Here is a 12,204-nt window from a genome sequence, read left to right as displayed (position 1 = left end):
TTCTGACATATTATTCCTTGAAAAAAGACAATATGTTTTGCTTGTCCAGGAAAATGCTTCTTGATTAAAGAAGTATTAGAAATTTGGACTAGAAACAAGACAAAAAAAAGCATTTTTGCAGTGTACCAAAGCTTATCATTGTATTATCATGATATTGATGTACGCTAGGGATAGGATATCATGTCACGATATAAAAATATCATATCACGATTAAAGTAATCTCAAATCCTGATAATGGTATCAATCAATCAATCAATCAAGCCTTTATTTGTCACTACACTTTCGCATAGCGAAATTGGACCCCCCAGACCATACACAAAACATCACAAACAACTTTTCAGGGGAGACAGATCTTAGGAGGTAGCATTTAGAAACGAAGAAAGATACATTTGGACAGTTAGGCTAAAAAACACCCCCTCAGCTTGCCCTTGATTAGGACAAAGTGAGAAAAGGGAGAAAAACAGCCCTATCTTAGCATAAGCACACCGGCAAGACACAACATAGACAGAGGGGATGGGAACAGGGGTAATGGAAAACAGTCCGTTGAGTGCGGGCAGCCAGCTGGTCCAGCAGCCATTTCCGGCGCAAGTCACAGCCCCGCCCACGCCCCACGTGGGTAAAAGCACACGAAGGCGTTTGGATGGGGATCGGTGGTGAATGTTTATCTGTAGATATGTTTGTGTGTGTGTGAGCCTGCATAGTCCAGAGTCCCGCAGGTGTCCTTGACAGGGGCAGGAATTTCAGAGCGTCCGCTTATCTTGCTTATCCCAGGGAGTTGTTTACTTCCAGCCGAGGCCGTCTGGCAGGAGTAAGAGGAGAGCCGAAAAAAAAAAAAGACAGTAAGATACTTCAACTTTAGGTCAATATCTGCCAATTTCACAGATATTTAATGTCCATCACTCGTCTCCCGATCTGGCCAAAATTTGTTGCAGAGCCGCTAGCTTCACCTCGATGGTTTCCAGTTTGCGGTCAAGCACCGTAGTCTGATTCGCGACCCTACCCATCAGTGTTTCAATCAAGCCGGCCAGCTTAGTGGGGTTTTGAGCTGCGCTGACCGCTTTTATCAGTTTCCGATATCCCAGGGCCCCGCATAAGCCCATCAGCAGAAACCCTGTTATCAAAGTTCCGAATAATAATTGATATCTTCAATATCCTCCAGAGACAGAGCAGCTAGACAGAGGACTCTCCACTTCTCCCACTTGGTATATCACAATATAGTAATTATTTTATATATACACTACCTGACAAAAGTCTTGTCGTCGTTCCCATTTGTAAGCGCAACTAATAATAACTTGACTTCTAGTTGATCATTTGGGAAAGTGGCAGAAGGCAGATTTTTCCCATGAATCATCTGTTGAACTGCATCCCAATCATCACTAATCCTGCAGAAGACCTACTGGAAGCTGCCTAGACCCAAGATTCTCATAAAAATCAGTCAAGTTCGGTGAAGGAAAAAATCATGGTTTGGGGTTACATTCAGTAAAGGAGAGATCTGCAGAGTGGATGGCAACATCAACAGCCTGAGATAATAAAACATTTGTGCTGCCCATTACATTACAAACCACAGGAGAGGGCAAATTCTCCAGCAGGATAGCGCTCCTTCTCATACTTCAGCCTCCACATCAAAGCTCCTGAAAGCAAAGAAGGTCAAGGTGCTCCAGGATTGGCCAGCCCGGTCACCTGACATTAACATTATTGAGCATGTCTGGGGTAGGATGAAGGAGGAGGCATTGAAGATGAATCCAAAGAATCTTGATGAACTCTGGGAGTCCTGCAGGAACGCTTTCTTAACCATTCCAGATGACTTTATTAATAAGTGTTTGCAGAGATGTATGGATGCAGTTCTTCAAGCTCATGATGGAGTCATACACAATGTTAATTTTTTTTCCACTGCAGCATGACTTTATATTCTATACTGGACATTATTTCTGTTAAGTGACAAGACTTTTGTCTAAGCAAAGTCAGAGCTTACTGTCCTAATTAAATACTTAAAAATCAAGTCATGATCATATTTTATTGTGGTAAAATAAGCATAATCCAGAGGCCTTTGCCTTTCATATAAGTCACTTCTGATACCAAATGATCAACTAGAAGTCAAGTTAATATTTGTTGTTCCTAAAACTTAGATAGGCGACAAGACTTTTGTCAGGTAAGGTACTGACCACATTTAAAGGAGTAATTATTTATTTGATAAATACCCCAATACTGAATTATTGAATATCAGCATATGTCTATGTTCAGGTGAAGCGGAAAAGAGGGCGTCCTAAAAAGAACCAGGATTTAAGCCAAAAAGAAAATCCAGAAAGTGAATTACAGGCACAATCCAGCTCGGAGATTCAGGAAGTCAATGAGGAGCCTGCATCTCCTGCAACAGATGGGAGTGATGGAGAGTTTAACCCCAGAGAGGAGAGAAGACGAGAGGGAAAACGCAAAATCAAACAGCCAATCAGACTGAAGGGCTTCAGAATGGATGATCTAATGGAGGGGAAGGAGCCGGGGAAAAGAGGACGCAGGAGGAAATATCCAGACACAGAGGCCAGATGTGAGGAGTGTGGAAAAGTCTTTAAAAGCCACCTGTTCTTGAAGATACATCAGCGAACACATACAGGTTCAACACACTTTAACTGATCCTCTGTAGAACTTATTAAAAGCACTGATGATGACGAGCAGGGACATGGAAGGGAAAATAGAGTAAAAGAATTAAGACATAAAAAAAAGATTTAAAGGTGCATGAAGCATAAATTTATCTAATTCTGCAACCAGGTCATTTTTCATTTAACATTATATAGTCTGGTCTATTATTATAATGCTAAAAAAAAAATCTAAATGTATTTACTTTGCCAAGTATGTAATTGTGTAAAATGTTCATATTTATGTTAAAGTTTGGATAAGAGTTTTTCCAGTGTTTTATTTGTATTATTTCTTGATTTAAATCCTATGCTATTTAATTTTTATTTTATTTGTAATTTATGTAATTTTTCATTTGATTTATATTTAATTTATTTTATTTTGAATTTTCATTTATTTGAAATTTTATTACATTGTTTAGTTTTAGTTTTTTTTGTTTGTTTATTTTTTATTTAGTTTTAGATTTAATTTAATTTTGGTTTATTTTGCTTTATTTTTAATAGTATTTTGGTTTAATTTAATTTTAGTTTATTTTTATTTAATAAAATTTTATATTTATTTGAGTTTATTTTTTATTTAATTTGAGTTTATTTTTATTTAATGTTTATTTTTTATTTGATTTTATGTTTATTTTTTAATTTTTTAATGTTTATTTAATTTAATTTTTAATTCAAGTTTGTTTAGTTTATTTTTAATTAGTTAATTTTTAATTAAATTTAAAGTTAGTTTATTTTAAATAAAATTTTAAATTTAATTAATTTTCTATGTATTTTATTTAATAATTTTTTGCTTTATTTTTAATAAAATCTTTATTTTTAATAATATTTTGGTTTAATTTAATGTAATTTAAAACTGTATTTATTTTTTATTTAAATTTATATTTAGTTATAATTAATTCAATTTTATTTTATTTTGCTTTATTTTTAATGACTTTTTGTGTGTTTTTAATAAAAATTGGTTTATTAAATTTTTTTTGTTTTTATTTAATTTAATGTTTTTAATTTGATTTTAGATTATTTTTTATTTAATTTGATTTTATATTTAGTTTCATTTATTTTTAGTTGATTTTTAATTACATTTTTATTTATTTTTAATAATATTTTAGATTAATTTAATTTGATTATTTTTTATTTAATTTGATATTTAATTTAATTTTGGTTCATTTTTATTTATTTTTTTAAATAATATTTTAGTTAAATTTAATTAATTAATTTTGTATTTAATTTGATATTTAATTTAATTTAAATTTATTTTTAATTCAATTTTAATTCATTTTTAATTAAACGTTAGGTTATTTTTGTTTGAGTTTACTTGTAATTTAATTTTATATTTAATTTAAATTTAGTTTATTTTTATTTATTGTTAATAATATTTTGGTTTAATTTAATTTAATTTTTTATGTTATTTTTATTTTAATGTTAATTTATTTTTTATTTAATTTAAGTTTTTTTAAATAATATTTTGGTTTAATTTAATTTAATTTTAGTACATTTTTTATTGAATTTTAGTCCATTTTTCATTTAATTTAATGATATTTTTAATAAAATCTTAGTCATCTTAACATCATTCTGATTGCTTGCAAATCAGTGAGATATTTACAACAGATGTCTTGCAATAAATGCAACATAACGCTATGATGAATTCAATGACACGTCAGTATGGAAATCTAACTAAAGAAATTTTTCTTGCATGCAGGTGAGAAGCCGTTCAGATGCAGTGTGTGTGGGAAGGAGTTCACGCAGAAACACACTCTTCTGGTTCATCAGCGGATGCACACTGGAGAAAAGCCCTACATCTGCACCGTATGCTCTAAAGCCCTGTCCACCAAACACTCTCTGCTGGAGCACATGAACCTGCACACAGGTGACCGACTGCTCCACCAATACACAAATACACCACATCTATACCACTATATGGTGTCATGGCTTTACACTTTAAAAAAAACGTCATTATAAAAGAAGTCAATTGAGCAACGACCACTAACACTAACGAAAGGGTTGTCAATTTGCAGAGAGTGTATTGTTGAGTGTAAAATAAGACTTGTCACCAAAAATTATTCCATTTGCTGAAACAATGTATTAACTAATGTTAACAACCATGAATCTGGATTTTAATCATGCAATAATAAATGTTAAACTATTACTAATAAATGCTGCATTCAAGTATTGTTCATAATTAGTTCATGTTAGTAAATATATATACTAATGAAACCTTATTGTAAAGTGTGATCTGAAAAAGTGAGTGGTCTAAAAAATTGTTTTTATGTAGAGAATAAATTGTTCACCTGTGAGGAGTGTGGGAAGAGCTTCAGTCAGCAGCGGCAGCTAAAGAGCCATAACCGCGTCCACACTGGAAAAGGCTTGCCTGAATGTGCTGAGTGTCATCATAAATTTATGGATGCGGCTCAACTGAAGAAGCACCTGAGAACTCATACTGGTAATAAACAGATTCATTCATTCATTCATTCATTCATTCATTCATGCTACTGGATCAACATCTGTGTTATTCCTGCAGGTGAGAAGCCGTTTACATGCGAGATCTGCGGAAAGTGTTTCACCGCCAAGAGCACATTACAGACACACATCAGGATACACAGGTCAGAAACGACACACTTTTACTGTTCAGTCATGTTATCTGTGAACTAATTAAATAGGAAACACTGGATGAAGTCCATTTAAAGGGATACTTCACCCTTTTTTTTTTTATTTACATTTTTGAGTTTTTTTCTTCTGTTGAATGCAAGATCTTTTGAAGAATGTTGAATTCCAGTAACCATTAACTTGCATGGTATTTGTTTTCCTACTACTGATGTCTGTAGCTGCACTCATTCCACTAAATGTTATTCGTTTTTTATGTTTATTAGGTAGATAACTGACCAATAAAAAATCTATATATAATTAAAGATAGAAAAATGATATTTGTTGCAAAAAGAGAATTCAGATTGGTCAAAAGTGGAGTGGCTAAAAACTATGTCTCTTCTATAGTACTGCTGTCTGATTTACCACACCCGTATGATGTTTAGGGTCTTCATTCTTAAAGGGATAGTTAAACCACAAATTAGAAATGCACTATTTACTTTCACTCAAGTGGTTATAAACCTTAAACACAAAAGAAGGTATTTTAAAGACAGATGAAACCCTGAAACCATTGACTTTCATAGTAGGAAAAACAAATACTTTTAAAGTCAGTGGTTACAGGTTTTCAGCATTCTTCAAATATCTTCTCTCGTGTTCAACAGTAGAAAGAAACTTAAACTGTAACCACTGACTTCCATAGTGGGGAAAAAGAAATGCTATAGAGGTCAGTGTTTACATGTTTTCAGCATTCTTTAAAATATCTTCTTTCGTGTTAAACACAAGAGAAGATATTTTGAAGAATGCTAAAGACCTGTAACCACTGACTTCCATAGTAGGAAAAACAAATACTATGGAAGTCAATGGTTACAGGTTTTCAGCACTCTTCAAAATATCTTCTCTCCTGTTCAACAAAGACACAAACTTTATCTGTAATCACTGACTATCCTTTGTCGGAAAAACAAATACTATGGAGGTCAATGGTTACAGGTTTTCAGCATTCTTTAAAATATCTTCTCATGTGTTAAACAGAAGAAATTTAAACTGTAACCCTGGACATCTATAGTAGGTAAAAACAAATACTATGAAAGTCAATGGTTGTTCAATAGTAGAAAGAAACCTAAACTGTAACCATTGACTTCCATAGTATTTATTTTTCCTACTTTGAAAGTAAATGGTTACAGGTTTTTAGCATTCTTTAAAATATCTCCTTTCATGTTCAACAGTAGAAAGAAACCCTGTCCCCATTGACTTCCATAGTAATTTTTTTTCCTACTATGGCAATCAATGGTTACAGTTTAGGTTTCTTTCTTCTGTTGAACATATGAGAAGCTATTTTGAAGAATGCTGACTTCCACCGTATTTAGTTTTCCCACTATGGAAGTCAATGGTTACAGTTTAAGTTTCTTTCTTCTGTTGAACACAAGAGAATATATTTTGAAGAATGCTGAAAACATGTAACTATTGACTTTCATTGTAGAAAGAAATACTGTGGAAGTCAATGGTTACAGTTTAGGTTTCTTTCTACTTTTAAACATGAAAGAAGATATTTTAAAGAATGCTGAAAATCTGTAACCATTGACCTCCATAGTATTTGTTTTTTTTATAAGGGTAGTCAATGGTTACAGTTTAAGTTTCTTTCTTCTGTTAAACACATGAGAAGATTATTTTGAAAAATGCTGAAAACATGTAACTATTGACTTTCATAGCAGCAAACAGCTTGGAATGACCAAGAGGCGACACTCAATAGAACGTTCCATTGTAACAGCAGCGCCCAGCAACAGCCCCGGATTCCGCCATTTTGGAGTGAAAGTGATCGGCTGGATCTCATTACTGTCGCGATGGAAAGCAGCTGCTTTGTTATTTATTTATTTATTTAAAAAGCGTATTAAAGCTTAGATACAACCTGAAAGACGACAATACAACACTTACTATCACAATCATCAGCACTTTTAATAGTTTATTTCACAGACTTATAATATGCTGTTGTTCTATTGGAGTTTTCATTCCAAAGTGGCCGCCGCGCCCTCAAGTGGCTGTTTCCCAAATTACACTACAGTGTCGCCTCTTGGTCATTCTAAGCTCTTTGATAGTAGAAAAAAAGTTAGTTACAGTTTAGATTTACAGTTTTCTTTCTACTTTTAAACATGAAAGAAGATATTTTAAAGAATGCTGAAAACCTGTAACCATTGACCTCCATAGTATTTGTTTTTTCTATAATGGAAGTCAATGGTTACAGTTTAAGTTTCTTTCTTCTGTTAAACATGAAAGAAGATATTGTAAAGAATTCTAAAAAACCTGTAACCATTGACTTTCATAGTAGGAAAAATAAATACTATGGAAGTCAATGGTTACAGTTTAGTTTTCATTCATTCATTCATTTTCTTGTCGGCTTAGTCCCTTTATTAATCTGGGGTCGCCACAGCGGAATGAACCACCAACTTATCCAGCAAGTTTTTACGCAGCGGATGCCCTTCCAGCCGCAACCCGTCTTTGGGAAAAGTTTAGTTTTCAGCATTCTTTAAAATATCTTCTTTCCTGTTCAACAGAAAAGAAACTTAAACTGTCACCATTGACTTCCACAGTAGGAAAAACAAATACAATGGAGGTCTATGGTTACAGGTTTTCAGCATTCGTTTAAATATCTTCTCTCGTGTTCAATAGAAGAAAGAAACTAATTAAGGTTTGGAACCATTTAATGTGAACTACTGGTGAACTATCCCTGTAATTAACAAAATAAATGAAACAAAACCTAAATGAGAGATATGTACACACAAATAAAATAAGAGTGCACTTACTTTAATAACTACAACAGCATCATTTTCCCCCATGCAGAGGAGAGAAGCCATACGTCTGCAAAGTCTGCGATAAGACCTTCTCTGACCCCAGTGCCCGACGGCGTCACGAGGTGTCTCACACAGGCAAAAAAACATTCTCCTGTTCGATCTGCAAGGTTTCATTCGCCCGGAAGGACAACCTCAAAGCTCACATCAAAACTCACAACAAAGAGAATCCACCGGCACAAGCAGAAAGCACAGATAAACCCCCACACTCAGCACCAGAACAACAACAACAACAACAAGAACAAGAACAACAGCAGCAGCAAACATCAGGAGATAAAGAACTGCACAGCATCCTCCAGCTCCAACCCTTTCAGCTTCCAGCCCATGGCGAGCAGGAGATCCAGCTGCTGGTGACCGGAGAAAACCTCAGCCTGGACCAGGAGCAGAGCATCAGCATCATCACATCTGAAGACACAGAGCAGAGCCTCGCACTTCTCACACAGCCGTCCGGACACGTTCAAAACCTGGCCGTGGTCACTCCAGATGGAAACGCCCAAATCCAGACCATCAGCGTTTTGGGTGGTGAAGTGAACGGCGGAGATCCAGAGCAGATGCATGTGATCACGCTGAGCAAAGAGGCTATGGAGCAGCTGCAGGTTCATCACGGAGCTCCGCAGCAGCTGCAGGTCATTCATCAGCTTTCTGAAGAGCAGACGGGGCCCGTGGCGGGCATTCATATCAGTGGACAGAGCGGACAGGCCATTTCTATTAGCCAGACCACTGAGCAGATCCCTAGTGATCAGATCCAGGGACAGACCTTCCAGATACAAGCTGGAACAGTCTCGTATCTGTACACCACCAGCATGAACCCGCAGAACTGAACATGCATGTGTGTTCGCCTCTAATGTTTGAGTTTCTTTCTTCTGTTGAACACAATAGGAAGATATTTTGAAGAATGTTGGATGCTGGCATCCATTGACTTCCATACTGTTTTTTTCCTTCTATGGAAGCTAATGGGACACTAGGATGAACCCGCAGAACTGAACATGCATGTGAGTTCGCCTATAATGTTTGAGTTTCTTTCTTCTGTTAAACACAAAAAGAAGATATTTTGAAGAATGTTGGTTGTTGGCACCCATTGACTTCAATTAGCTTGCAAAGAAGAAAAAAAATATTATGGGACACCAACATGAACCTGCAGAACTGAACATGCATGCGTGTTCTCCTAAAATGTTTGAGTTTCTTTCTTCTATTGAACACAAAAAGAAGATATTTTGAAAAATGTTGGATGCTGGCATCCATTGACTTCCATAGTATTTTTTTTCTTCTATGGAAGCTAATGGAACGCTAGGATGAACCCGCAGAACTGAACATGCATGCGAGTTCGCCTTTAGTGTTTGAGTTTCTTCTGTTGAACATAATAAGAAGATATTTCGAAAAATGTTGGTTGTTGGCACCCGTTGACTTCCATACAATTTTTTTCCTTCTATAGAAGCTAATGGAACGCTCGGATGAACCCGCATAACTGAACATGCATGTGAGTTCGCCTATAATGTTTGAGTTTCTTCTGTTGAACACAGAAAGAAGATATTTCGAAGAATGTTGGTTGTTGGCACCCATTGACTTCCATAGTATATTTTTCTTTTTTGCAAGCTAATGGGACACCAACATGAACCCGCAGAACTGAACATGCATGTGAGTTCGCCTATAGTGTTTGAGTTTCTTTCTTCTGTTGAACAGAATAATAAGATATTTCGAAGAATGTTGGTTGTTGCCACCCATTGACTTCCATAGTGTTTTTTAGGACACCAGGATGAACCTGCAGGACTGAACATGCATGTGTGTTTGCCTAAAATGTTTGAGTTTCTTTCTTCTGTTGAACACAGAAAGAAGATGTTTTGAAGAATGTTGGTTGTTGGCACCCATTGACTTCAATTAGCTTGCAAAGAAGAAAAAAAATATTATGGGACACCAACATGAACCTGCAGAACTGAACATGCATGTGTGTTGGCCTATAATGTTTGAGTTTCTTCTGTTGAACACAAAAAGAAGATATTTTGAAAAATGTTGGATGCTGGCATCCGTTGACTTCCATAGTATTTTTTTCTTCTATGGAAGCTAATGGAACACTAGGATGAACCCGCAGAACTGAACATGCATGTGTGTTGGCCTATAATGTTTGAGTTTCTTCTGTTGAACACAGAAAGAAGATGTTTTGAAGAATGTTGGTTGCTGGCACCCATTGACTTCTATAGTATATTTTTTTCTTTTTTGCAAGCTAATGGGACACCAACATGAACCCGCAGAAATGAACATGCATGTGAGTTCGCCTATAATGTTTGAGTTTCTTTCTTCTGTTGAACACAAAAAGAAGATACTTTGAAGAATGTTGGTTGTTGGCACCCATTGACTTCCATAGTATTTTTTTTCTTCTATGGAAGCTAATGGAACACTCGGATTATCCCGCAGAACTGAATATGCATGTGAGTTCACCTATAATGTTTGAGTTTCTCTCTTCTTTTGAACACAGAAAGATGATGTTTTGAAGAATGTTGGTTGCTGGCACCCATTGACTTCCATAGTATATTTTTTTCTTTTTTGAAAGCTAATGGGACACCAGCATGAACCCACAGAACAGAACATGCATGTGAGTTCGCCTATAGTGTTTGAGTTTCTTTCTTCTTTTGAACACAATAAGAAGATATTTTGAAGAATGTTGCTTTCTGGCACCCAATGACTTCCATATTATATTTTTCCTTTTACGGAAGCTACTAGGACACTAGCATGAACACAAAAAACAGAACATGCATGTGAGTTCGCCTAAAATGTTTGAGTTTCTTCTGTTTACAACGATAAGAAAATCTTTTAAAGAATGTTGGTTGTTGGCACCCATTGACTTCCATTGTATTGTTTTCTGCTATGGAAGCTAATAGGACATCAGCATGAACTGGCAGAACTGAACATGCATGTGTGTTTGCTTATAATGTTTGAGTTGAGTAGAGATGTTTTGTAGAATGTTGGTTGCTGGCACCCATTGACACCTGTAATACTAATGTTTGGAGTATTTATTTCATGTGTTTGTAAATAATAGACTTAAAATTATTTAAAGGGACAGTTCACTCAAAACTCAAAGTTCTGTTTTTAATTGACTCATCCGTCAAAATCAAAAACACAAAAGAAGATATTTTGAAGAATGTTGGATGCTGGCACCCATTATATAGTAGATGTTGTCCTGTGGAGGTTGATGGGACGAAAGGCATTCTTCAAAATATCTTCTTTTGTGTTCAACAGAAAAAAAGAAACTCAAAGCTATAAAATCACATGAGAGAGTAAAAGATGAGGTGATTTTCATTATTGGGTGAATTATTATTATCTCTTTAATTTATGTTTTAAATATATGTCTGTGGTTCTTGCTGATGATGGTTCTCTGTTGTAAATAGTCATATTTTTTGAATACAGTGGAGCTGGTTAATTGAGGAAAAGTTCAACTTTTTTTAATTTTTTATTCATGACTTTAATAAATGGGTCTTTAAAATGTCCTCTGTTTTTCTGATTAAACTAAAGACAATAAACAGTTAAAAACATGCAACTCTAGTGGTCTATTGACATGAGTAATAATAAATATATTTATTAAAGGGGTGACATGGTGGCTCAGTGGTTAGCACTGTCGCCTCACAGCAGGAAGGTCACTGATTCGAGTCCTGGCTGGGTCAGTTGGCATTTCTATGTGGAGTTTGCAAGTTCTCCCCGTGTTGGTGTGGGTTTCCTCTGGGTGCTCCGGTTTCCCCCACAGTCCAAAGTCATGCGCTATAGGTGAATTGAATAAGCTAAATTGGCGGTAGTGGATGCGTTTCCCATTACTGGGTTGCAGCTGGAAGGGCATCCGCTGTGTAAAACATATGCTGGATAAGTTGTCGGTTCATTCCGCTGTGACGACCCCTGATAAAGAGACTAAGCCGAAGGAAAATTAATGCATACATTGATTGATTGCTTGATTGATTAACTCATAGATTAATTAATTAATTAAAGAACAAATAAATGATTGCATCAAAAAGATTTTTTTAATAAACTCTATATTCAGTTATTTAACTATTTTTGTACTATGATACTGAACCATTGTTTTAGTATCATTAAGGTTTCAGATCAGTATATTTTCGTTTTAATTTGTCAAAGTTTTACTTAATTTTGTTGTGTTTTTGCTATTTTATTTTAATCAGTTT

General features: G+C 35.1%; 1 protein-coding gene across 2 annotated transcripts in view; it reads left to right on the top strand.

Annotated features, from left to right (window-relative positions):
- Positions 1-11,573, top strand: part of zbtb24 (zinc finger and BTB domain containing 24) — a 20,197-nt gene extending 8,624 nt beyond the window's left edge. Inside the window, exons 3-8 of one of the 2 annotated variants that reach the window (XR_012392746.1) lie at positions 2,242-2,608; positions 4,324-4,491; positions 4,897-5,064; positions 5,143-5,224; positions 8,037-11,140; positions 11,241-11,568. Coding sequence is in view for 1 of the 2 variants with exons in the window: in NM_001023572.2 (NP_001018866.2) it covers positions 2,242-2,608; positions 4,324-4,491; positions 4,897-5,064; positions 5,143-5,224; positions 8,037-8,865 (1,614 nt within the window). In the remaining variant the exon portion in view is untranslated. Of the gene's footprint in view, positions 1-2,241; positions 2,609-4,323; positions 4,492-4,896; positions 5,065-5,142; positions 5,225-8,036 lie in introns of both variants that reach the window. The other variant, NM_001023572.2, reaches the window with a different exon arrangement.
- Positions 11,574-12,204: the final 631 nt, after the last annotated feature.

The sequence above is a fragment of the Danio rerio genome, chromosome 17 (assembly GCF_049306965.1).
Source record: "Danio rerio strain Tuebingen ecotype United States chromosome 17, GRCz12tu, whole genome shotgun sequence".
In the NCBI taxonomy this organism is placed as follows: Eukaryota; Metazoa; Chordata; class Actinopteri; order Cypriniformes; family Danionidae; genus Danio; species Danio rerio.
Note: the sequence above shows the minus strand (reverse complement) of the source record. Positions and strands in the feature narration are given on the sequence as shown.